Source organism: Ambystoma mexicanum, chromosome 4q, assembly GCF_040938575.1.
Source record: "Ambystoma mexicanum isolate Mex_15411 chromosome 4q, UKY_AmexF1_1, whole genome shotgun sequence".
Taxonomy (NCBI): Eukaryota; Metazoa; Chordata; class Amphibia; order Caudata; family Ambystomatidae; genus Ambystoma; species Ambystoma mexicanum.
Window position 1 is genome coordinate 1062290163 of NC_090928.1, and position 27325 is coordinate 1062317487.

At 44.7% G+C, this 27325-nt stretch overlaps 1 protein-coding gene across 2 annotated transcripts in view; it reads left to right on the forward strand.

Moving 5' to 3' along the window:
• Window positions 1–27325, forward strand: part of BROX (BRO1 domain and CAAX motif containing) — a 904523-nt gene that overhangs the window by 334076 nt on the left and 543122 nt on the right. For both annotated transcript variants that reach the window (XM_069608616.1, XM_069608615.1), the window contains one exon: window positions 18610–18706. In XM_069608616.1, the coding sequence (XP_069464717.1) occupies window positions 18610–18706 (97 nt within the window). The remainder of the gene's footprint in view (window positions 1–18609; window positions 18707–27325) is intronic.

Here is a 27325-nt window from a genome sequence, read left to right on the forward strand (position 1 = left end):
AGTTGGGTGTACTTGAATGTGTCCTCGTGGCAAAGGTTTCTAGTCGTGAGAGAGTCCCCCTCAGATACCCGTCCTGTCCTGTGTTGGGGGCATATATTGTGGCTAGTGGTATAGTGGTATTTTCCGGTTACCATAGGTAATGACGTTCCCCGTCGGCTGGGTCCCCTGCACCTGTATACCTAAACCACCCTGTATCGCTATTAGCAACCCATCTCTTTTCTCCCTTACGTTGACTTCAACCTAGCATGGGACCCACAACTGGACAGAAGCAACAACACGCGCAGGGACACCGGGACCATCAAAAGCACTAACACGGAAAATGGAAAGGCTAGCACTGCACGACATATGGAGAGAGACCAAGCGACAAGCACAAGGATTCACTCATTAGTCCCAATCTAGAATAGATTACATCTGGGCCGCGACGGGCTGGTGGCGAAAGTTACAGAGATAGATCTTGGTTCCATTTCTCTATCGGTCCATACCCCCATTATGGTGACACTCAATTGGGGGAACACCAAGGGTGGACTATGGAAGTGGAACTTCCCCACGGAACTACTACAGGACCAGGTGATGGTGGGATCGGTGGGCAGTCATAATTTCGAGAAAAAAAAGTCGACAGACAAAAATGTCGAAAAAAAAATGTCGACTTTCGTTTTTTTAAATTATATATTTATTTTAGGGTTTCGGGAGTTAAAAAAAGGGAAAAATTAAAAAAAAGAAAAAAAAAGGGGGTTGGGGGGGAACCCCCCCATTTCGAAAAAAAATGCATTGAAAAAAAAAGTCGACATTTTTTTTTTCGACATTTTTTTTTCGACATTTTGACTTTCGACATTTTTGTTGTCGAAATTAACACTATGAACCGGTGGGATCTATAAGGGGAAAGATAGAGCAATACTTCACCGATAATGACACAGGGCAAACATCAATGGGAACGGTCTGGGACTCATTCATAGCAGTGCTGAGGGGGGACCTGATAGCACTGAAAGCGGGTAAGGATAAACAGAAACACAGGTGGGAGGATGAACTAGAAGGGAAGCTAGAAAGAGATCCAAGGAGAAATCTAAAAGAAAAAAAACAAGTAAAAATGTACGGCTGGCACTGAGACATGTTCAGGGGCAGCTGAACACCCTCTGCTCCAAGATAGCAGAGAAGTCACTCCTTTACCTGAAACACTGGTACTACATAAGGTCAAACATAGCAGAAAAACTCGTTGCCCGACTGCTCAAATCTAGGGAAAGGAACAACACCATAATAAAACTCGGGGACAAAGATTGTCAGCTCAAGACTAAAGACAAAGACATGGGGGAGATCCTAAGGGAATACTACCAGACGCTATACACATCAGACGACCCCAATAGGGACAGCCAGGATGAAGATCTAGAGAACCTCACCCTCCACCGGATATCAGAAAAGGAAATAGTATCCCTGGAAGATAACATAACGGTAGAAGAAGTGACGAGAGCAATCAGAAACCTGCCAAGGAATAAAGCTCTGGGCCCTGACAGATAACCAGAGGGCTTTTACAGGAAATTTCAGGATATCCTAGCCCCTAGACTAACAGCACTATATAATACATTTAAAACATATGGAAATATCACCCAAACGATGAACGAGGCGAAATTGGTAGTCTTTCCCCAAACAGGGTAAAAATCCGGAACTCCCAGGCTCACATCGACCAATAGCCCTAATAAACCTAGATGCAAAGCTGTACACGAAAATACTGGCAGAAAGGATTTCTTTCCTCCTCCCAGCACTCATAGCACCAAACCAATCAGGATTTGTACCGACAAGGCAGACGTTCGACTGGACTCTACTGTTCTGCATTATGGGGAAAATGGAGTTCGGGCAGAACTTCCTCCAAATGGTTAGGGCCAATTACAGATCACCTCTTCTGCGGGTGTCCCTCAACGGAATTCTCTCGGGCCTGGTAACCCTCGGCATGAGGACGAAACAAGGATGCCCACTAGCCCCACTACTATACGTAATCTTTCTGGAGCCAGTACTGGGCAAGATAAGAGCGGCAGATGGAATAAAGGGTATTGAGATGGCGGGACAGAAACATAAAACCATAGCCTTTACGGACGATATGTTGGTGGCATTGACAATCCCCGAAAGCTCCCTGCCATCACTTATGAAAGAACTGAAACGGTTTGGGGAAATCTCTGGCCTTAAGATCAACAGACAGATATCAGAGGTACTAAATCTGTCGGCAAAACACGTCATTATAGAGATATTAACCAAAACAACGTGCAACTGCAGGTGGCAAAACAGGGGATAAACTATCTAGGGGTCACACTAACTTCATCACTGAACACGAAGTAGAAAGTAAACTATCCGACCCTCCTGGAAAAAATAAAAACAGACATTAGAAAATGGAACCCACTAATGACATTGTGATGGGGGCGAATGGTGGCAACAAAAATGTTGATTCTCCCAAGACTGCTGTACCACTTTCAGGCCTTATCGTCAGAATACCAAATGCCTTTTTCAAATCCCTAAACAAATTTATCAAGACCTATATATGGAAACACAAACTATCAAGAGTAGCGATGCCCATGCTAATGGCTCCCAGAAGTCAAGGAGGCCTATCACTCCCCCACTTCCGTAGATACTATGAAGCAGCTCACTTAAGGGTAGTCAAAGAATGGGTAGCGGACAGTCCAATGTGCAACAAGACAGGGCGGTGGTGGGGACCCCTCTCCAGAGCCTCCTATGGCTAAAGGGACAGCACAGACTCCCGAACACCAAGATCAGTGAGGTAATAGCGGCAAGCATAGAGGCCTGGGATGCAGCGATAAAGAGAGGGGCCCTTTCGACTCAGCCCTCCCCGTCTCCCGATGTTTGACAACCCAGAATTTCAGCCAGGGATGGCCACAACAACATATCAAAAATGGACAACAGCAGGATGCATGATAAGGGACATGTACCAGGGACAAGACCTATGGACATTCCAGGACTGCAAACAGACCCTGGGTCTGACAACTAAAGACACATTCAAGTACACCCAACTCCATATAATCGGAGAAATGTGGCAAAAGGTACTACTACAATGGCACTACATGCCGGAAAGGCTCCACGCAATGTACCCGACCACCCCGACAAATGCTGGAGGGGGTGCGCAGTAAAGGGGAATTGAAAATATATTTGGTGGAGCTGCCAGGAAGATCCAGCACTTTTGGGAAGGGGTAAAAGAGCAGACGGGCAAGATGGTGAGAGACTCTGAGAAACTTAAGGTAAAAGTCCAGAACGTGGGGTTGTGGGATCCAGGTCCAGGAAATATCACTATGCCACAGACAAGGGGATTTATTATACTCATTATAGCAGCATGGCTTGTAATTGTTCAGCATTGGAAGAAAAGTATGGCCCCCCTCAACACACGAATGATTACAAAAAGTGTGGGATTTTGTCTCCCTAGAGTAGGTGCCATATAAGCTGCAAGGGGCCCAGGGCTTAGTCACGTGAGACTGGGGATATCTGCTTGCACACCTCCAAAGTGACTACATGCAACAATGGTGCCTACAAAGTATCAAGAAAATTGACATAATACATTGCAAAACAGACTCACCGGAGGGATTGGACAGGGATGGGAGGGGGCGGGGGGGTTTCTAATTGTTTCAAAAGGTTTTAAACCCAATGTGGGAAGCAAAGTTGTAAAACTAATAAAAACACTTGGAAGAAAAACAAAATTTAATTTCAAACGTAGACCAAACATGTCAATTCTATTAACACATTAATTAGGATCTTTCCATTCCTAAAAATAGCTTTTGACCCCAACAATTCAGCTTGAGAACCAACATTTCAGCTTGAGAATTAATGTAATCAAAGCAATTATCAAAGAAGTCTGTTCTCCACTCATTAAATGATTCCAAAAAGAGTCCCTATCTGTTAGGAACTACCCTCTCTAGAGGCATGCCCCCTCTCCTTCCCGGCCACTTATGGCAGTTGGTTGGAACACAGTGCCACTCGGCAGCAGTCTCGTGGTTTAATGTCGGCACACAATTTGCCCAGATACCCAAGCCCCTTCCAAGATGGCCGCCTGGTGAGGTTGCAGACACATCCCAAGATGGCTGACAATGCAGGATGAAGTCACTGCAACCGCCAGCGTGACCCTGGTCCTAAGTCGCGCATCCAACACAGTTAAAAGGAGTGCAATGCGCATCGAGTCGCATCTTGGAAACCAGAGTAATGCCGCATCAGCACTTCTTTACACTATTCTTAGTAACCTTCTAGCTATTTCTTTGTCTCCTCTTGATCCTCTCCTGTGGCCATTCTTTGAAACCTTCAAAGTCCACAAGACCTACCAAGTCCTACCCCGAACTCCTCTGCCCTTTCACATAGCCAAGTCCCTCTGTGACTCCACAGAGGCCCTTCAATAGGTACTGTAAGGTTGAGGAAGAAGGAAGCTGACACAAAGGTGGCATGGTGTTGGTTATAGACTTTTATTTATGTAGAAGAAGTCCCTTACTATCCCCATTTCTAAGAGGGGTTTTCCTGCCTCAAAACTAATACCAGTTTGTCAAACAAAGACACAGCATTAAACCGGGAGTAGAGGAGGATGTAGAACCAGGACTCGGGAACCAATAGAGACACCAAATCTGGGAAGATAAGATGGCTCCATTAAAAATACTGACATACAACATGAGGGGGCTAAACACCCTAATAAAGAGGAAAAAAATCAAACAGCTGACAAGGACCCTCGCTTGCTCCCTGGCCTCCTCCTTGTAGGTTTAGAATGTTCTCTCCCTCCTCGCATGTGGTGATTCTGTGTTGACTGCCTTCCCACGTGAAGAGCAGCCCGAACTTGGCACACTTGCTTTGACGTTAGGAAGCGCACTATGGAGCCCATCTGTCTTCTCTTTTGTAGGGTGACCTGAGCCAAGTCTTGATAGAGTTGGACTTCCTCACCGTTGATACGAACTTGGCCCTCCAGTCTCGCCCTGCACAGGATTTGTTCTTTTTGTTCATAGGAGGTGACCGCCACCAGAACATCTCGGGGGCATGCCCCAGGTTCTGCTGATCTGCGTGGGCTCACTCTTTGTATCCTATCAATGTAGACTCCTGGTGTTGGTTCTGTTGCTAAGAGTTTTTGGACTGTGGTTTTCAAGTCCTTGTCCTCGATTTTTTTCTGAGATGTTCTTGATTCAGACATTGGACCACCGTGATCTATTTTTGAGATCCTCGGATTGTATCTCCAAGTTGTGGGTGAGTCGTGCGAGAAGTTCCAAAGTTTAATTCATTTTCCTGGAGTCCTCTTCCATCTCCTGGACATTGCTTTCCATAGTGCCCATCCTCTCTTCCAGTTTGGCCATATCCACCTTCAGTTCTTGCGCAGATTGTTTTATTTCTTTTCTCAGGTGGCCATAAATTGGTCTTGGAACTCCTTAAGCCAGCTTTGCATGTCTTCTTTTCGGACTGCCATGCTTGCATCCGGCCGGTATCTTTGTGTTTCGGGCTCGAGCTGGTTCCTGCACTCCTTGAGCTTATTATAGGGTCTGTGCCCCACCAGTCCTTTATGCTCGGGGTCTGTTTTGCGGGTGTTGTATGTTCAGGTGCCAGCCCAACTGTTTTACCCTGATTGTTGACATGAGACAATCTGGATTATGCCGATTTCAGTATCGTGGGAGCGCTCTCGTTGCTAGCTACTCCTGCTCCATGATTTATTCTTCGTGGGGGCCGTCGTGGACCCGAGTTCGGGTCTCTTCAGGGCTCCGCAGTGCTTCTCTGGATATCCGTTGCTTCTTTGTTGGGGATTCTCCCCTTAAAGTTGTTGTATATTTGTTGCTGCTTCTTTCCACTGGTGTCCGTTGTTGGTGCCTGTTAAGTAGCAGGCTGGAGACTGTGTGCGGTTATAAAGGAATATGCCTTTATTCAGGTTTACATTTACATGTCAGCCTGTGTCTGTATAATTGTTCCAAAAGAAGAAATAAAAGGATTAGCGGCCCGATTTTCCGCTCTGCTTCTCGTATGTTTTTCAGCTCTGCTGCTCGTACGTGGGTAAGGCAGTATTCGGCTTCGGGCATTCAGCTTCCTAGTATGCCCAGTGGAAGCGGGGGGGTCCTCACTCCACTGTTTACAGTCTGTCTGTAGAACCAGAGAAATACAGAGAACGCCAATGGTTTCCTGAGTTCAGATTTTAAACCTCCCATCCTGCACCCCCACCAGTCAGCTGTTCTATGCAATCCTGCTAATTGGGTTGGATGGCGTCCCTCCCCCTTCCTTTACCCGGGACGTGGCGTTTCCGTTCCTTCCCTCCCTGTACTGTTTCCGACCCGTTTCTCCCTGAACTCCGATGTCCCTGTGGCCATGGAGGGCTTCTGTCTCCGGGCCCGATGAAGGGGAGAGAAGGAGGAACAGATCTTCGCAGCCTTGCAAAATTTGGACAAGATAAGTGCAGTGGGAGAGGGTGGCTAAGTGCAGGGCACACACAGGAACCCACATTACATCACAAAGCACTTATTACGCGTGTCACGGCCGAAGGCCTCAGGGCGCACAGTAGCAGCTCCACTGAACAATATATCAGATAAGTGCAAGATTGTAAAGGCAAAGCTATAAATACATGACCATGTATTACCACTAAACAGAAAGCCAGGGGCATAGACCGCAGCGTGCAAGGACAGGGCTCACACAACAACAAGGACTCTACCTGAAGCAATATATAGTAGGGCCGTAAAGGGACCCTACTGGGGTGATGAACTCACCAGACTGGCACCAGTGGGAAATAAGCCAAGGAATGTTGGTCAGGTAATGCCCATGGTGGAGGAGCTGGAGGGGAGGTCAAACAGAGTTCCTTAAGAAGAATGGTCTTGAACCTTTTCCTAAAATAGAAGTGGCTTTCTTTTATACCAAGGGGGCCAGAAGAGGGTTCCAGAGACTGGCCACAGCAGAATTGATGGTCCTGCCACCATGTTTTCTTTTCCTGGAATGGCAAACGGCCAGACACCTGAATAAGAACAATCTAAAGTACTTGGACAAGCAGTACTTGGATGTCATGTGCTGGAGGTAACACTGACTCCAGTCCCAGTAGACCCGATGGATGGTGCTGTGGACTTTGAAGGAGATCCTGGCCTCACCTGGGAACCATTGAAGCACTGCAGAGCAGGAGTGATGTGGTCATGAGATCTGAGGCACATGACTATCCTTGCCGCCTTGTTCTTCATGACCTGAAAATGGTGAATTAAGTGCTTACAAAGGCCGAGATGAAACTACTACAATAGTCCTTCCTTGAGAGAACGAAGGCTCTGGTGACCTCCACGTTGATGTAAATTAAGGAAAGGCAGAATATTCCTGAAGCCATGCAGTTCTTAGATAGATTTGATTTTCAAATGATTTGATTTTGAAATTTCTTAAGCGCAGCATTCACCGAAAGGTATCTTTCACTGGGGAGGACATCCAGTGTAGAGTTCCACTAAAGGAAAACAAACTGACTAAAAGAGAAGTGTCTTAATCGTTTCCTAAATGTCATGTGGTTTGAGAGTTTCTTTATGGAAGCTGGAAGTTTGTTCCATAGTCTAGTCACAACTATGGAGAAAGCTCTACCTGCAATCCTCGTACGACGATAGGAGGGCTCGATAAGCAGGTCAGCAGAAGCCGAGCGGAGTTGACGGTTGAGATAATACTGTGAAAGTTTAGCCTGTAGAAATTCAGCACCTAGATCATGTGTGGCTCGGTGGACTATACATAGAGCCTTAAACCTTACACGCTGGTTAACAGGCAGCCAGTGTAACGGTCGCAGGACCAGAGATATGTGGGCTCCGTAAGGGGTGCCAGTTGCCATCCGAGCTGCCAAATTCTGCAGGCGTTGTAGTCTCTGGATAAGCCCCTTTGGTTGGGCTAAATACAAAGAATTGAAGTAGTCCAACCGGGATAATATCAACGCTTCTACCACCAGAGGGCGTAGGGGCGCAGGGATTGGAGGGAGAACCATCTTCAAGATTCTCAGCTGGAAATGCCCTGCTTGACACACGGTGGCCACTTTGTTAGCCATAGACCAAGAAGCCGATAGAACTACACCCAGATTCTTTACTTTGCTCACCAGGGAGGAGAGGACACCAAGGGAGGTGGGCCAAAAGGAAGAGATCCAGAGTGAGGGATCGGGGGGACACCCAACCACCAGGTTGAGATAGCTTAAGGATTTGGAGAGAGATCTGTCCAAAAAACACTTCGGCTCCTTGCAGTGGGAAACATAATAGATGTAGGCCCCAAGATCTAGGGCCAATGAAAAGGTAAGGATATAGGAGAACCCAGGTAGATTATTTAAGTATTTGGTGCATTGAGACACTGTTTTCAAAAATATAGGCCTGGCAAATAGAAAGACTGGTTGAAACCAGGTTGGGGCAGATTATGGGAGCAAGTCTCTATGTAATATGTGTGCCATCAGCATAATATTGAAATGAGCAAGAGAAAGGGGGGATAAGGTCAGAAAGAGGTGCCATGTAGATATAAAAGATCCACGGGGAAAGGAAAATACCTTGGGGAACCCCCCAATTGTATTTAGTAGGTGTAAGGGTGCAGAAGAAGGAGGCTGACACAAATGTGGCATATTTGGGGCTAAAGACTTTTATTTAAACAAGAAAGCAAGAAAAAACCTATCTCTCCCTATTCCTAAGAGGGGTTTCCCTGCCTCAACTAAAGCGCTAAGGTGACTGTCAGGATGTCTGTCAACACAAAGTGTCCACCGTCAAGAAAACCTTACTTCTGTCCCTTACATTAGAAACTAAAGAATAAGGGAGTACTGGTCCCAGGAGAATGACTCCCTTCTGCTGATTTATAGTTCCTGGTTTGTTGAAACAGTTCCGAAATCTTAGAACAGTCTTGTGTCTCGCACGTTGTCAGGGGCAATGTCTCCCTTCCCCTGATTAGTAAAGTTCCACACAATACTTTCTTGGTGGGCCAGGAGACTGACTCCCTTCTCTCGATGTCCAGTCTCAGATAGCCCAGGAAATGACTCCCTTCCCCTGGCCTTTTGGACTTTAGTGCCAGTTCAGGTTACCGGGAGAATGACTCCCTTTTCCTGGTCTTCTTTTTATTAGGCTTCACAACACCCAACTCTGAGTGTTAGGAGGGTCCTTGACCCTTACTTCTCTTGTTCTTTGACCTGGCCCACTTGGTTCACTCTACTGCCAAGTACTGCCACGAGGAAGAAGACTTGCATCTTGCTTAGGGTCCCTGACCCTCCTTTGACTGTCAATGGGTTTATCACTGCCACTGTCATGAGGGACTCTCCCTCCTCTCAAGTTCTCTTTATGGTACTTGGGGTCCTCAACCCTTCCCTGGTTGTCAATGGACTTTGTTCCTCCACTACAATGAGGAGGAGAAGATTTGTAGACTTGCTGTCCCTCCCGTGTCACCCAAGCATTATGGTTGCAAAGGGGCCTGGGGACAATTGCAGGCACCCTCTTCGTAAGCCGCTGCGTGTCCCCTCTGAGTCTCCTGTGCCACCCTTTACCTTGTATGGGATTTTGGCATGCCACCAGGGCTTCCTGGGATGGCGGGCGTTCCGTTCGGCTTCTCAGGCGTCTTGCTTTCTCCTTGGTTGTGCAACGACATTCCCGGCTGCCTTCTGCATTCCTGTCATGCGACGCCTCGGATGTTGGCGTCTATGGCCCCGTTGAATTCACTACCGCACTTCCTGATTTCCAGCACGCCTTCAACTACGTACATGCAGCGGTCTAGTTCTTTTACGTCGCATGTATGTAGACCTATTTAGGAACTTCTCCTCTTGACATCTGCGCGTTGACACCTTTCGGTCAGCTGTGTTTTCCTTTGCTGCCGTTGTTGCGCTACGCTTTGGTGTCCCGGACTCTTCCGGTTTCTTTTCTTGTTTTCTTACTCTTCTTCCCTCCTTTCTGCCCGCCCTCCTTCCTGTTCATGCTACTTTCTAGTGTGTGGGCCACGATACGGGTTACTTTCCTAGCGGCCTCGCCGCATCCTCCCTTCACTTTCTGTTCTGCTGCCTAACGCTTTGGGCTTTCAGTGTTGTCCGAACCCTACTCCAATTATTCCGGATTCCTGTTTCCACATTTGGACATAGACTTTCTTCCACTCGAATCCTGCCCCTTCAAGTCCAGCTGCTCACAATTCCGAGGGTTTTTTTGCCACGTTTGACTTTTTCCCCTAATTTGTCCCTCCCGGGAGGGGGGTCCTCAGGGAAGTGCTCTCTAGTAGCCTTCACTGTGGCTTCCTCTCGTGCGAGACTCAAACTTCAAAACAAAAAGGAGAAGGACTACAGATCCCACCGACCCTTGAGCCCAGTGGAAGAGGACACAGTTTACTCAGGTGAGGAGGTGGAGGAGGGAAAGTGGGACATTCAGCCTCAACAAGAAAAGGAAGTTGACAGTTTGCAACGCCAAGTACCCACTATAGCTACTTCAGAGCAAGTACAAGAATTGGTAGCCGCAGTACAAAGCCTCTCATTAGAGATGCAAAACATGAAGGCGGAGAACAATCTACTGAAGCAAATGGTAGCGGCACGAGAACCTCAGTCCACTGACTTGCCACCGATGGCCCTATCCTCAGGCAAATACGACGGTTCCCCTAAGACACTAAAAGAGTTTCTTGATGCATGCAGAGTGTATTTTGCTTTTAGAACCCGCACGTATGCTTCAGACCATGCAAAAACAGGATTTCTAATAACTAACATGACATGCAATGCCCTAGCGTGGGCCACACCTCTTGTCACTGGTAACGATCCAATACTACAGGATTTCAGGGCGTTCTTGGAACTATTGAAACATACTTTTGAGTGACCAGAACTCTCATTTGCAGCCGGGGAAGAATTGTTAGACGCACGCCAAGGTCAGGCTGATGTTAGGTCTTACATTTCTTCGTTTAAAAGACTGGCTATGGAGACCAGTTGGTCTGATCAATCTCAGTATATCATCTTCCGCCGTGGTTTTAAGGAGGAATTGAAAGATGAACTGGCTCACTTTCCACGACCTGCTACGTTACCTGAGCTGATGACTGCTGCTCTACAGATGGAAACCAGAATGCAAGAAAGGCGTAATGAAAGACGGAAGCTAAGGCCTTCATTCACCGGACCTCCCTCTCCTCTCCCACCTGCTACCAAACGCACAGATGAACCCATGCAGATCGGTTTCACCCGGAGATCATTAACTCCTGAAGAAAGAAAGAGAAGGAGAAGAAGGGAACAAGGTTTATGCGCCTATTGTACTTCAGACAAACACGCAGTACGGAATTGCACCGAATTACCCACCAGGCCGGCGGGAAACAAAAACCCTCGATCCTAGAAGGGATGGGAAATCGAGGACCCTTTTGTAGTCCCTATGTGACCATGGCAATTGACGCATCCAACGTACCCGAAGACTTGCCACTAATGGTGCTAACCGTGAAGGTTACGATCAATGGGTCTCAAGTGGAGACATTAGCATTATTGGATTGTGGGGCCGCCGGGAATTTTGCTGACACCTTATGGGTGGACAAGGTCAGAGCTAAATGCATCGATCGAAGTCACGGTCAAGACGTCGAAGGGGTAGATGGCCGACCTTTGAGCTCGGGACCCATTCTCCAGACCACAGAACCTTTACCTCTCAGCATTAACGAGCATTCAGAGATGTTAGGCAGAAACCTGTGCAGTTCCCTCTGGGACCACTGCAAAAGATTTAGGACTACAGGTGTTTGGCAGTAAATCCACTTGGTAGCCGTCTGTACCACACAGATTCACTTGGTAGCTGTGGCTGAGCAGCCAGACTTCCCTCAAGAAGAGTTAGGCAGTATACAGAGTATTCACAATAGGTCAAGAGAACACAATAGAACAAGTAAACACGGACCGGGGCTTGGTGTAAAAGAGATATAATTATTTATTTAAAACCACATCTAGAAAAACACACAGGCACTAATAGTAAGCAATCCAAAAACACGGTCACTTAAAGATATACACTCCCTTAAAAGAATATTAAACAAGTCTTAAGTAAAGCTCCCACTTATTTTCAGACAGCGGTGAGCGCTTAACGTAGAAGGCACTCTAATAATTCGTTTTAAAAAGGGAGAGAAAAGCAGAGAATAAATTGAAACAGATCCCAACACTTTTTCACGAACACAACAAGAGAGGAAGGCAAAGTAACACCGTGAGTTTTAGAGTCAGTAGGCCGGATCCGCTTTAAGAGGATCGAAACGAAATGTGTCCAAGGTCACACGGTTGCAGTGCACACAAGTCTTGAAAGGTTCCAAAAGAGTTGCACCAAAGAAAGAGACCAGTTAGAGGGTCAAGGCGGCCAGCCCAGTCCAGAAGGTTAAGGGGTTATTATTACCTTGTAGCAATCTTTAGAAAGGGAGGCCTGGCAGACACGGTACCTTAAAGTGGTGAGAATACTCCAGCGGGGGCAGTTGTTCCTGGCAGCGGATGCAAGTCAGTGCTTCGTCCGGGGGAAGAGAGGATCTCGTCAGGGAGGAAGACAGGAGTCCGTTGCACTGCCAGGGAAGAAACCAGCTGCAGAGTTTCTCGGGTACAAGGAGCGGTCTGTTGGTTCGCGGTCCAGTGGTAAGTGGCTATCCGGCTGCCGGGGTGCTTGGCACGGGCAATTCGACCACAGACCGGTCTGGGGTGCGAAGAGAAGCAGGTAAACTGGTTGTGCCCACCAGTCAGGGGAAGAAGCCTCTCCAGCCGGGAGATCTTCTCTGTCGTCGGGAAGTGGTGAGTCGGTTCCTCAGGGCTCCACCGGTGGTGTCGTCGTGGTAGGTCGGCTCAGCTTCTCCCTCGTCGGATTCTCAGGTCCTGTGGCTACTTCTGAAGTTCCAGTCCCCAAAGCCCTGCTTTTATGCAGCATACCCCCATTCACTCAGCCTAGCTGTCAATCAAACATGCTAAGTGGTGAGCCGGCCGGCTCACCACTTGGGCCAATCACACAAGAGTGCGACTTGAGTTACCAAGGTAACTCAGTCCAGGGTGCCTAAACCCCCTCCCACACTCCCTGTGGTACCCAGACAGAGTGGCACCACTTTTGGAGGCTTCTGTGGAGAAGCCCGCCAAAAAGTGGAACAAAGGGCTCAACTTGGGTTGGAGTCACAGAAGCGAACACAAACGCCATTTTAGAATCGAGTCCTGGCAAAAAATACCAACCAGCGAATTAATATTAATGAAATAAACCGACGTTATGTTCGAGGCTATGAGAATTAAATAATTAAAGTTGGTAGCCTCGAACAATGGGAAAATCCCATAGGGATATATTCGCGGTCGAATATAAAAAGTAGTATCCACTGCCACCAGCCAAAACCCGATCGGGGGATAGAGACGTGCCCCCTCGACTAACAGACCCCGGGGCAATCGAATTGCCCCAACCAGTACGTCCACAATATGATGGTTTGTACTGGTTTCTGTTAATAATTTGGGACTAGTAAAGCCAATGGTGACTTTACATGCCCTGTGAGACAGTAGTCAGTCCCAGGGTATGGAGCCTATGGTGGGGTGTCACTATGACACCCCTGTGTTACTGCACAGAGGGTGCTGTGTAACACACATCATAAAAACACATGAGTCCCTATGGAGTAAAGGACCCCATAGCCCATAAAACACATTAACAGTCAAAGGAACACCATACATCATGTCCAAGAGTGGGAGAAAACGAGTCTCACTCTTAGCAGGAGAAAAAAACAAACTCCAGAAATCCAGCAAAGCTGCTGGGGGACTCACTAGGTTAGGAAATTCAGCCTAAAGAGAGAATTCTCCCTAACAAGAAATCATTATCTTTGACATAATCAGAGCTGCACACTTCCCTCTAATATTAGGAATTACATGGCTACGTCAACACATTCCGAGCATCAATTGGAAGACTAACTGTTTGAGATTTGATTCAAACCATTGTCACACCGAATGCTTTCACAGGACGCAGTATAAGCCAGTGAAGACCTTTCCCAGCCCGCTCCTCACTACTGTCAGCATACATACTCTCGCCCAGGTGTTAGAAGAGTACAATTCGGTATTTGCCAACAGCACTCCAGCAGTATTACCTCCCCACAGACCAGAGGACTGTGCCATAGACCTGGTGCCGCGAGCTCTGGTACCTTTTGAAGGATGTTTGCTCTCTCTAAGACGGAGAAGGAAGTACTCCGGAGATATCTTGATGATAACCTTAGCAACGGCCTCATTAGACCCTCAAAATCCCTTGCCAGTGCACCATTGTTTTTCATACCAAAACGAGACTCCAGAGACCTTCGGCCTTGTATTGACTACCGAGGACTGAACAAAGTAACAGAGAAGGATAGATATCCCATGCCACTCATCCCTGACATCTTAGAGGCTGTCCAGGGTGCCTCGGTATTCACCAAATTGGATCTGCGCAACGCCTACCATCTGCTCAGAATACGCGCCGGGGATGAGTGGAAAACGGCTTTCAGGACACCCTTTGGGTTATAAGAGTATCATGTAATGCCCTTTGGGTTAGTAAACGCACCGGCAGTGTTCCAAAGGTTTATAGATAGAATCTTTTCAGATCTTCTATTTGTGTCAGTTGTCGTATACCTGGACGACATTTAGATTTTTTCCAAAGACATGCCAGAACACCTGATTCATTTGAAAGAAGTATTAAAGCGGCTCAAACAACATCAACTATTGGTCAAGAAAGAAAAGTGTGTTTTTGAAGTCACAACAGTAACCTATCTGGGCTTTGTTCTCTCACCACACGGAGTACAGATGGACGAACAGAAGGTAGATGCCATTCTCAAATGGCCTGCTCCATCGTCCGTTAAAGAGGTACAAAGATTTTTGGGCATGGCAAATTTCTCCAGACGTTTCATCCCAGGGTTCTCCGAGGTTACTGTACCCATAACAAACCTTCTAAAAAAGAATTCCATACCATTTGTATGGAACGCCCAAGCAGAAGAGAGTTTTCAACAATTGAAAAAAAGGTTTTGCAGTGCTCCCATTCTACCACAACCAGATCAAGAGAAACAGTTCATACTTGAAACAGATGCTTCTGCAGCTGCCATTGGAGCAGTTTTGCTTCAAGAAAACGACAACGAAGAACATCCAGTGGCCTATTTGTCTAAGACCCTTACCTTGAGCCAACAAAACTACTCAGTTATTGAAAGAGAACTCTTGGCCATGAAGAAGGCATGCAAGGTCTGGAGGCATTTATTACAAGGAGGAAGACATCCCTTTGTAATCAGAACGGATCACAAAAACCTGCAGGTCTTACAGTCTATGGAATGTGTCAACTCTAGACAGGCCTGATGGGCTCATTTCTTTTCTCAGTATGATTTCAGTATCACATATATCCCAGGGAGTCAGAATACATTGGCCGACGCTCTTTCAAGGAAGACTCATCACTCCAGTGCATCCTCTGCTACTCCAGAAAGACTGTTCCCAAGGAATCGAATCATAGCAACCACCTCTATGTTTCTACAACAAGTCAGAGAGGCCACAGGTACGCAAACCGAACCAAGAGGTTTAGCGAAGGCGGAGGGCCTCTTGTTCAGGAAGGGAAGATTGTGGGTAGCATCCAAAGACTTGCAAAAGAAGGTGCTAGCCTGGTGCCACGGCCATAAGCCAGCCGGCCACAGGGGACAAGCCAGCCCCTTAGATCTGGTCAGCAGGGCCTTTTATTGGCCATGCTATTCCAGAGATGTTAAACGGTACGTGAAGATCTGTAGCGTGTGCAGTTAGAGCAAATATAGCACTAAACGACCCATAGGTGTGTTGAAACAGGATACTGTTCCTGATCGTCCGTGGAGCCATATTACTACCGACTTCATCGTGGAGCTACCGCGTTCTAAAGGTTGTTCCTGCATTATGGTAACCATGGATTCTCTCACCAAGATGGCTCATTTTTCTCCACTTTCAGGCCTGCCCACGGCAGATACCATGGCCGCGATTTTCATCAGAGACATCTTTAAACATCATGGTCTTCCTGATAAGATCGTCTCAGACCGCGGAAGCCAATATGTTTCCAAATTCTGGAAATCCCTATGCAAAGCTCTGGGTATTGAACGTGCATTATCATCTGGGTATCACCCCCAGACCAATGGGCAGACTGAACGCTTGAATACAACCTTGGAGCAGTACTTACGAAGCTACACCAACTTGGAACAGGACAATTGGGTGGACCTACTACCTACAGCAGAATTTGCGTATAATAACTCCAGTCACTCCGCAAGTGGTATGTCCCCGTTCTACTGAACGTATGGGTTTCACCCCCGATCTATCATCCCTTACTTTACCTTTTCAACTTCTCTTCCGGCAGTGGATGAAGTGTTGGCTCGTCTTAAAGACACCCACGAGAAGGCCAAGCTGAATTTGACAGAGAGTCTCAAGACCTATAAGAGGCAAGCCGATAAACATTGACAAGAGGTTCCCGAATGGGAAGTGGGTTCTAAAGTATGGCTTTCTACTAAATATTTACCACGATGGTCTCACCCATTCAAGCTTTCGCCACGCTTCATTGGACCCTTTCCCATCATTGCCAAAATCAATCCTGTGGCATTCCGCCTTAAATTGCCTCACGCTCTAAAACGCATTCACCCGGTTTTTCATGCTTCACTACTCAGGAGTGCAGACCAGACTCGCATTTCTCGACCTCTCTGTCCCATCCTCTCCTGAAGCACCGGAATATGAAGTATCACACTTGAGAGATTCCAGATATCATAAGGGTCGCCTAGAATACCTGGTACATTGGAAAGGGGTTCTCTTCTGCAGAAGACTCCTGGAAACCCCTTTCGCATATTCATGCCCCCTTGCTACTCAGGAAGTTTCATAGGGCTCACCCGGGCAAGCCCACGGGTTCGAGGGGGCATACTGTCATGCAACGCCTCGGATGTTGGCGTCTATGGCCTCGTTGGATTCACTACCGCACTTCCTGATTTCCAGCACGCCTTCAACTACGTACATGCAGCGGTCTAGTTCTTTTACATTCGCATGTACGTAGACCTATTTAGGAACTCCTCCTCTTGACATCTGCACGTTGCAACCTTTCGGTCAGCTGTGTTTTCCTTTGCTGCCATTGTTGCGCTACGCTTTGGTGTCCCGGACTCTTCCGGTTTCTTTTCTTGTTTTCTTACTCTTCTTCCCTCCTCTCTGCCCGTCCTCCTTCCTGTTCATGCTACTTTCTAGTGCGTGGGCCACGATACGGGTTACTTTCCTAGCGGCCTCGCCGCATCCTCCCTTCACTTTCTGTTCTGCTGCCTAACGCTTTGGGCTTTCAGTGTTGTCCGAACCCTACTCCAATTATTCCGGATTCCTGTTTCCACATTTGGACAAAGACTTTCTTCCACTCGAATCCTGCACCTTCAAGTCCAGCTGCTCACAATTCCGAGGGTTTTTTTGCCACGTTTGGCTTTTTCCCCTAATTTGTCTCTCCCGGGAGGGGGGTCCTCAGGGAAGTGCTCTCTAGTAGCCTTCACTGTGGCTTCCTCTCGTGCGAGACTCAAACTTTAAAACAAAAAGGAGAAGGACTACAGATCCCACCGACCCTTGAGCCCAGTGGAAGAGGACACAGTTTACTCAGGCGAGGAGGTGGAGGAGGGAAAGTGGGACATTCAGCCTCAACAAGAAAAGGAAGTTGACAGTTCCTTACTCCTCTTGACACTGCTCTCCCTCTGGATCAGCGACACAGGTTTGAATCTCCCATGGTTCGGTGCCCAGCACACCTGCCGTTTTATGCGGCTGCCCGAGAACAAGTCTTTAGTCCATGGTTGATTTTTATACAATGTTGCCAGCAGGGTCTGGGCCCATTGTATAAGTCCTTCTTCTCTTTCACAGGTTTTATCGTTATTGCTCCACGGGGCAAACTCGTCCCAGTACTTGGATTACCTAGGTTCCTGTTCTTCTTCTTTGTCTGAGTACTTTCCAGAACCTTGAGGTACTCTGCCTTATAACAATACACAGGTCTGCTGTCTACAAAGATGTTACCAGAGGAAACAGAGGTTAGAGTATGTGGGGTGTGGTGTTCTCATAAGGGCTGTACCCTAGATGGTCGTCCTTCTCCCTAGAGGTGGCAGTGCCCCCGCATGAGATCCTTCCGCATTATAACACCTCCAGGGGAACTATCAGGTAGCGGCTTCACCTCCCTGGCCTCATGGGAAAGGGCTCCCCCTCGAGGAGAAGTGGCACCATCTAGTGAATCGTCACTTAGGTTTAAAAAAAAAATGGCCAGACCTATCCTCAACCTTTCTTTCGAGAAAAAAGGATTAAATCCACCCGAGGACCCAGTCACAAATGCCAATTGTGTTTTCCTGGCGGTCAAGAAGAGTGGAATGTTTGCTTGTGTCAAAAGTGCATTTGCTATAAAGGGACTGTATGTATTTGTCTCATAAAGGGGAGGATGGATTCAGTTCCTATTATAGGCTGGAACCCAGATTATCAGGCAGGAAGTCATTATTTTCATTGAAGTGCAGGAGCTGGGAGATGGACATCCTTTTCAGTACTTTGCTTATAAATGATACAGTGGTTAGCCGAGACCTCCTGATCGTTAGACATCTTCTTAAAAAGAGTCACAATGTGGGTCTTGGGAAGATGCCAGAGCAAATTATTTTTCATTTCTTTTTTTTGTAAATGCTAACTACTAGTGGAACATACATCTGAGCAGAGTCATTGATTTAACCCTGCACCATGCTGCATGCACCATGTTAATGTCTCACTTTTCTCCTTTGTGCTTTTTGCAGGCTTTATTATTGCTCTTGATGGCGGTACTCAAGACAACAAATTACGATATATTCAAAATTTTAAGTGGACAGATACGTTGCATGGAAATGTACCAAGGTAGGTGGATCTGAAATAGCAAATTGAAGAGTATATTTTCTTTTTTCAATGATGCTGTCTGGGGATTCTTTTGTGTGCTTAACATGTAATATGTATATGTTAAATTGGTATTCCGCTTTCTTTGCAAAATATGTAATTGGTGTTTCCACGGTTCAGAGGTGCAATTCTTTCAAACCACTGTTTATCTGTATATTATCTGATAGCATGTTATCATAACAATGTTTTGCATCTGTTTGTCTTTTCCCATTCCTCTCATGTTTAAATTTGTCTGGCTTTCTTTTATCATCTCTAACTTTTGTTCTGTCTTTCTAATTTCGTCATTTTGATAAAAAATTTTTACTGCTTTTAGTTTTTTCATGGAAATGCTAGTTGAGGCTTTAAAGGAACACTCATATTACATGGAATATGAAAGGGTGTGTTTCTTAAATGTGGGTAGTGTTTTATCAGTGGAGGAGAGGATCAAATTGTTCTGTAATGTGTATTTTTATCAATACATTATTTATTAAGTATTTTGGTTCTTTGTATGAAGTGCAGGTTATTTATAAGTTGTTATGCTTAACTGTACATTATGTGCATTTAGGGAATATTAGTTGTGTTTGCATACTCCAGAGCATCAGTAAGTGGTTGTCTATGCTCTCAGCAACCTTATGACATGGTTCTCACTCAATCATGCAGTCAATCAATGTCTGAGGCAGTCTGGGATTTTCTATTTATCCTGCCCATGGTCTGGAAATAGAGCTGTTCCAACTGAGGAGTCACTGCCTTTGGAGCAGCACCACACTGCTCCTGGTTAGGTGGACCCATCCACGGTCACCCGTCTCCGCTACTGCCCGGGCCCCTGTCATCACAGATCCATCTCCTTACTTGGTCTTGCTTGCCACTCCCAATTGTTTTTCAAAATTTCTTCTTCCATGTGACGCTTCCTCTCTGAATTTGGCCCTTGTTATTATGAGTTGCAATGGCTGTCTACCGAGCTCTGTCTGATGTCTTATGTTTGATCTAGTAAAATCTTTACTCTAAAGGAAACATAGCTGCAGGACAATGGACACTAACTAGGTGCCCTGACGAGGACACCTGGAAACCTCTGCCCTGTTGGTTGCTAGGTAAGCTGGTACTACTCTGCAGATGAGATCCTGGCATCATTGTGCATTCATTACCTGGGCAATAATGCGTACTAGGTATGCATTCACTAAAGGGCATTGGGTTGGTCCTCCCCCATGGACACTAGGTACCAACTGTACACCAAAGTGTTTGGCATGCCATTGAAACTAGCTATATGCTGAGGGTGACCTGCCTAAAATGAGTGGGTATGCCATGTCCGTTATTTGGCATATGTGTTTTATTATATATTTGATGTAGTGTTTGTGATGATAATGTTTTCATTTATTGTATGCTTGCCATCCTGCTGGAATTGTTTTAATTTTCAGTGATACTTTTTAAATGTATTTTTCTCTCATTAGACTTTTTTGTTTCACATGTCACAGACAGCACACAAACCACTCAGTTTCTCCAGGACGGTTCAAGGGTTTTTATTGTTTCATTTGTGGGGCCTAGGGCTGTCCCTTTCTCTTTCTCTTTTTCTTTCTCTTTCTCTTTCTCTTTCTCTGTTTTTGCTTCTCTTTCTCCCTCCTTATTTTTACAGGAAGTGGGAATAGTGCCTGCAGTTGCTCTGTACGAATTTTCTATGCCACTCAAACGCAGTCTCCCCTTTCCCTTTTTCCTCCCTTGGCTCCTCTCCGCCAGTCTGTTTTCCCTCAGATGTTTCACTATTACGGTCTCCTGCCTCTACACGTTAATGTTATCTCTCTCTCTTTACTCGTTCTCCTTACCTCTACCATGCCTCTCACCAGTACTCCTCCCTGCCAACCACTACCACTCCCTATCAACCACTACTACTCTCCTCCAACCACTAATATTAACAACGCCTGAGAAGCAAATTGAAAAAAATGAAGGATTTAGTGAGACTGTCAAGGAAAAAACCCCACAAAATGTAAGATCAGCTTTACAGTCGCATGACTAGCCCCATATAGTTGAGACTACAGAATCTGTAGATGAACTAATTGAAGCTGCCGAAGCTCTTAACAGCGAAGATATCCATTGCTTAGCGGCCCACTGGAATACTTTGCCACCCTCTAAAGAGGTAATCAATGAGCTTATAAAGATGTTGAGAGACCTTTCCTTCAGGAATGGCATAATATAGCGAAATGTCTAACTTTAGAACGTATAAAAATCCTATCAAGTCAGCTATCCATTCTCAAAGCTCAGTGTCATCAATTCCTAGCCTTTGTGACACAAGGGGTATACCTAGTGTTGCTGTGAAAATGAGTGAATCCTTGATAAACAACAATACTGTAGATAACCCTAAATTATCGACAAACTTGCAAACAAATTGTCATTACAATGTCGAGCGGAACCATATCCTCAATGGTACGACGTTCTTTCATTGCCTGCTTTTCCATCTCCTGGCATTTTAATGTGCATATTACAACGAATATGCTCATTGAATTTTTTATGGGGGGGTGCGAAAGGGCAGATAAGGGTTTGGGCGGGTAGGCAATAGCCAAAAATAAGTTTGGGAAGTGGGAGGGGAGTACCCCACCCCCCAAAAACAGATGAGCATTTTCGTTGGAATGTACATGTTAAAATGACAGGGGATTAAATTGCAGGCGATGAAATGACATGGAACCATCCTCAATATGTCCTAAATAGAGCATTTTGAATATATTTAATGACATACATGTTTTAGAAGATTTCCAAAGCAATGATATAACACAAGTCGAATTCCTACAAGATTGGAAAGAAGAATTATTTACATTGGGCTTTATACTGTCACAGGACTATATTCTTAATCAAGGTCTAGCAACTGGACAGTTAGTATATAATCAGAAACAAGTACTAGAAGAGCCCCCAATGCAAAAGCTGAGTGTAGCTTGCAATAGGAATGTCTCTCATATAAATATAAGGAGTGACCCCCTGACATGGAGTACATTCTATTCAGATGTAAATGAAAACCCTACATTGCGAATCACTTATTCAAATTGTAATTCGAACGACTCAAGATTAGTCAAACACCTTGGCTGCCCAGCGGGATTAGGGTCTGAAATGAGGAGACAACAGCAGATTCTAAATAACAATAGAAATATGTAACAATTCTTTGAATCCCAGCAGGAGTTCTATAAATTGGCAAGTTGGAATACGAGGGATTTTAAGCATCTGCTATTTGCGAAAATAGATACTTTAAAAAATGTTGATATGTTACTACTTCAGGAAATAGGACTTGGAGAACCGCCCATATGGGAAGATCATGCTCTTACCCTAGTTCCGGCAACTAGAGGAATCATGGGTCGGCCCGCTTCAGGTCTTATGATAGCTGTGAAATCCAGTAGAGGCTTAGATTTGGAACCTTGGGCGTCCCCGAACTCCTACATCCAACATGTCAAGATTAAAGCGGAGAATTATACCTTTGCTGTATTATACATATATTGGAACCACGCAGGGATATCAGACAATGCATTTTTTTGGGGTGTAATTCAAATGCTTGACCTGATCAATAAGGATACAAAGATTTTGCAGGTGTTGATAGCTGGGGACTTAAATATCAATTGTTTACCGATAAAAGATATTGTTAATGCAAGAGAGACAGTTTATTATGGTGAATGGCTCTCTACAGAATGATATACCTCATAGACCTACATGGAGGCGTGGTAGCTCCATCTCAATTATTGACTATATATTTGTACAAAGAAACATGTTTAACAGGGTAACATAAAAAAAATGTGGGTCAAATTTGGGCAACACTTAATAGTGCAGTTCAAGATAATCCGTCTCCTTTTCAAATTAAGGCTGTGCAAGAAGCTGTGTGGAAACAGTACTATGACCAGATATATGGCTGTCAGTCGCAAGATCAAAAGGCTTGATGCTATTCCCTGTATATCTAATGACTCTATAATTTTTTTTTATAAAGAAGATATACATATTGCAAAATTAAGTGGCTCCAGAGCTCCTGGTCGAGATGGATAGACAAATGTAATGTTAAAGAGTCAGCCAGACTCCTGGACACAAATATTAGATGATTATATTCAATGATATACTAGCGGGCAAGCATATACCTCTTCCGTGGATGAAATCAATAATAATACCCATTTATAAAAAGGGAGATTGTGCTCAGCCACAAAATGATCGACCAATTGCGCTATTAAATTTCCCCGGAAAAATCCTTGCCCAGTTTATATTGTGAGATTTTAAAAACGTGGGTATGCAAGATGCATCTGAGAGATAATTTTCAAACAGGATTTACAGCGGGTCTTAACACCTCAGTAAACCTGTTAGCACTATCACTAATGAAGCATTGAAGATTCGTTACCGAGCAAGTTATACACATGGCTTTTATAGATTTTAAAATCGCATTTGACTCTATTTGAAGAAAATTGTTGTTTAGGAAACTAGAGAAAGCAAATTGTCTGAATTATATATTGGCTCTAATTTCACAATTGTATACCAACACTTCTGTTCAAATTTGCTTAAATCAAGATGGCCTACTCTCCCAGCCTTCTCATACACACAGAAGTTTAAAACCAGGTTGTATTTTAGCAGCAACTCTTAACTATTTTATATCTTTTTTTTCATTTTTTTGTTGTGCCTTTAGTCCTACATAGACTTTTTTTACACAGTTCTTTTAAAATGACAGAAAACGACAATGACAATGAAAAGGAAAAAAAGAACATACAGGAAGTATAAAATGATAGCTCTAGTTAAATAAGGAAATTATGTGAGAGGTGGTAATCGTCTTCTCTTACAAGGAGAGGCTTATAAAACATATTTAATTTAGCTATTTCAGAAGCTCTATAGATAAACTGTCCTTACCCCAAGCCAGCCTATGCCCAAAATCTTGGGTATTCAGCCACTCATTATGGTGGACAAATCTAGCAAAATATTTCTTTCTTGTTGTGAATGTGGCTGAACAGGTAATTAGGAGGCGTTTTATTTCTTGGATGTACACTTCGCCACATAGATCGCATTCCCCTTCTTTGTGTTCTAGATTTTGCCACATTCTCCAGGTTTCATTCATTTTCACCAAATTTAACCGAGAGCAAAATAATTCGGCACTCCATTGAGGGTTTGGAAATCTTCTTAAGTTTGGCAACTCATATTTGCTTGGCTTCTCAAACACTCCATTTCTTTTTGTGCTTTTAAGATTACAAATAGACAATCTAGTTGTGATCCAATCGGCTCTCAATAGGGCTCGCATAGCTTTATCTGGATTCAAAATCAGGATATCCCTTGATACTTCACAGTTCATGTGGATTTGATCGAAATCTCTTTGTAATTTGGACAAGAATTTACTTTGTCAGATCCCATTTGGTCATTTATATTTTTGTACAAAGAGTGTTTACATGGATCTATGATAGATCTATAAATCAGTACTATTTTCCAATCAAATTGTGATTGAAGCGAATGCAAACCGAATTCATATCTTAAACGTGCTATCGAGAGGGACATGGGAAGTGAAAGAGTTTTCCATATACGACCTTCCAAAATGGTTTATTTATATTTCCAGGCACATGGATTGATTACCATCCCATACAGTATTGCTGGAATCACTTTCCCTTTGTATAATTTTAGCAGGGACAAAAGCGAAAATCTACACAAGGACACAAGCAATTTTTTCAATTGACTTGTCTATTGTGAAGCTTTTATCTCTAGGTCATCAGTCAGGTCTTTAAGTGACTGGTTTGTTCTGAGGGTAAAGCCCAGATATATATATTTTTTTTAACAATTGGCAGAATGTGGTTATTCAAATGCCATATGGGTGTTTTCCTTCTGTTTGATGGGTTGCCAACGATCATTATGTTTGATTTTGAAGGGTTGACAATTAGCTCATTCTCACTTGCATATTGTTCCATAGCCTTGATCAGATGTTGGAGTCCAACTGGAGTGTGCTCAATCAAGGTTATGTCATCAGCGTATGCTAGGAAATTAATTGGGCTTTTGCCTCTCCTGGGACATATAAGTGTGTGCGTGTGAGCAAAAAGTCCACTAAATCTGCTAAAGATTCAAAAGAAACGTGGCCAAGACACAGCCCTGTCTGACGCCATTAATGGTGGCTATGTCAGGCCAAAGTTCTCCTTTTAGGTTTAGTCTGACTTGGAGGGTGGTGTTTTATTGAAGAGCTATGATGATAGCAAGTAAACCTTCTGGAATGTCCCATTTTCTGAGTTTGGTCCACAGTTTGGCTCTGTTCACTAAGTCACACGCTTTTGTAAGATCAATTGGGGAAATGTATGTAGGTTTTGATTTATTACATGCACTGAGATATTTTACTGTGTAAAGAATTAGGCCATTAATTGTGGTAGAAAGACCCCTTTGGAAACCTGTTTGTTGTGTGGCGAGGATCGTATTACGCCCGGCCCATGACTCTTAGGGCCTCATTACGAGTATGGAGGCAGCCATGCCCTTAATTAGGGCATGGCTGCCTCCATACTGGGGTCCAGTACCAGGTTCCTCCAATGAGGACTTACCGGGCTATTCCAACCATGGAGGACCCGGTAAGTCCTCATTGGAAAACCCATCACCATTCTCATTTGAGCCCCCATAGGGCTCACTGGGAATGGGGAGGGAGCTAATAACTGGCCCATTAATAACAGGCCCGTTATTAGCTCCCTGGTCCCCTCGGGGTCCCACAAGGGAACCTCGTAATAGGGCATCCCGTAATGAAGGGTGCCGGTTCCGTATCGGCACCCTTCATTACAGGAGCGCCATGGCCGTAATGAGGCCCTTAGTCTTTGAGCACAAGGCCTGAAAAGATCTTACTGTCACAGTCTAGAAGGGCTATTGGCCGATAGTTCACACGTTCCATTCTTTCTCCTATCTTATAGATGGGAATGACGATAGCACATCTCCAGGATGCCGGAATCGATTTGCTCTTAATGATATTATGAAGTAGACAATTCAGAATTCTTGCACAAGTTGTTAAAACAGATTTAAAGATGGTATTCGTTGGGCCATTAGAGCCAGAGTCTCGATACCTAGATTATTTAGTAATGAGACATTCAATATCATCTCTGGATAACGTGAGGATCCAGTTGATATTATCCCTTTCAACTGTGCGGTCCGCAGGGAGTAAAGGGACTATATCACGGTGTCAGTCGAACTTTTTCATTATTGTACACAATTTAAAGTTGTGCCCATGAAACATAGTGACCACAAATCTCTACAGGCTCGTTTTCGTTTCAAAAGCTTTAGACCTATGCCCATGTATTCCCATAATCTCCAGGTGTCTACCCAAGGGAACTGTGTATTAAATTTAAATAGTGTACAATAATGAAAATGTTCAGCTGACACCGTGATATAGTAGTTTGTAGACTCAACTTATCCATTAGACTATGTGGATGAAGGAACAAGCTCATTACCCATATTGCCATTAAGGATCATCAGATTCCAATCACAGAATAGAGTATCCCACAATTCACCATTAGATCTATTACTACAGGATTTTGTTGTTTGTCTGACAATAAGGGAGCAAAATTCATTGAAGTCTCCACACAGTATAATGAAATCATTGCCATAGGTAATGTATACTTCAATAAGAGTAGTAGAAAGTGCATCCAGAAAAGGTACAATACTCTTATTTGACAAGTTACAATAGATGTTAATTAATATCGGTCTTCTTGTAGTTTCTCCCCATTTAACCACACAGTTAACAAGCATTCCTGGAGTGTCACAGCTCAAGCAACTGATATCATGTCTTATACTATTGCGAATGGGTATCAGTACACCCCCCTGAGGGTCTACCACCATTTGGACGTGCAGCAAGTTGATTTATAATTGTAAAGCCATTAACTTGAACATTTTGTATCAGCCATGTTTCTTGAAAGAAGACGAGGTCCTGATTGTGAAAAAGCATATTGCTTGTGTTGTGGTCCCTGAATGATGAGGGACCTCTTGTATTCCAACTTAGAGTGATGGTTCTTTTCTCCCCTACTGTGAATCCTCATTGGCATGAAGCCTTTGGAGGACCTTTGTCAAGATGTCTGGCAGGAGAGTCCAGAGTTTTGATTTCTCGTTGGCGGTGGTGGTTTTGCCAACGGCTCGCAATTAGATGTTTGTGGGAGCTGTGATCTGATCCTGGTTTGAACTTGAATTATGTGTATCTGTTTCAGTCACAATGCATCTGCTTTAGATTCTGCCACCATTTGAGAGGGCAATCTGTCAAGTACTTCGATTCCCGCGCTCGTCAATTCCTCAGCACACATAAGTAAGGCTTTCATTCCCTCCTTTGTCTTAAGAATGAGTTCTACTATATATGTGCATTTCTCATGAGGGAATGAAATGCCTTCTATGTCTTTACATGGGAAACGATAAAGATCAGGTATTCTTTTAGTATATACTAATATATTACTGCAATTAAGTGCCTTATATCTTGATCGTTGAGCTGCTTGCCTTAGCCATAGTTTGGGCGCTGCAAAGGGTTTGTTAGTGGGAGATGGTTTGGTCCTATTTTCCATTAAGGGACTAGCCATTTGTGATCGATTCGTGTTGTCAATAGAGATGTCTGTCTACTGGTACCAAAGAGGCTAGATGTTTTGGAGTGTTCAGCTTCCTCCGACACTTAAGGCTTTG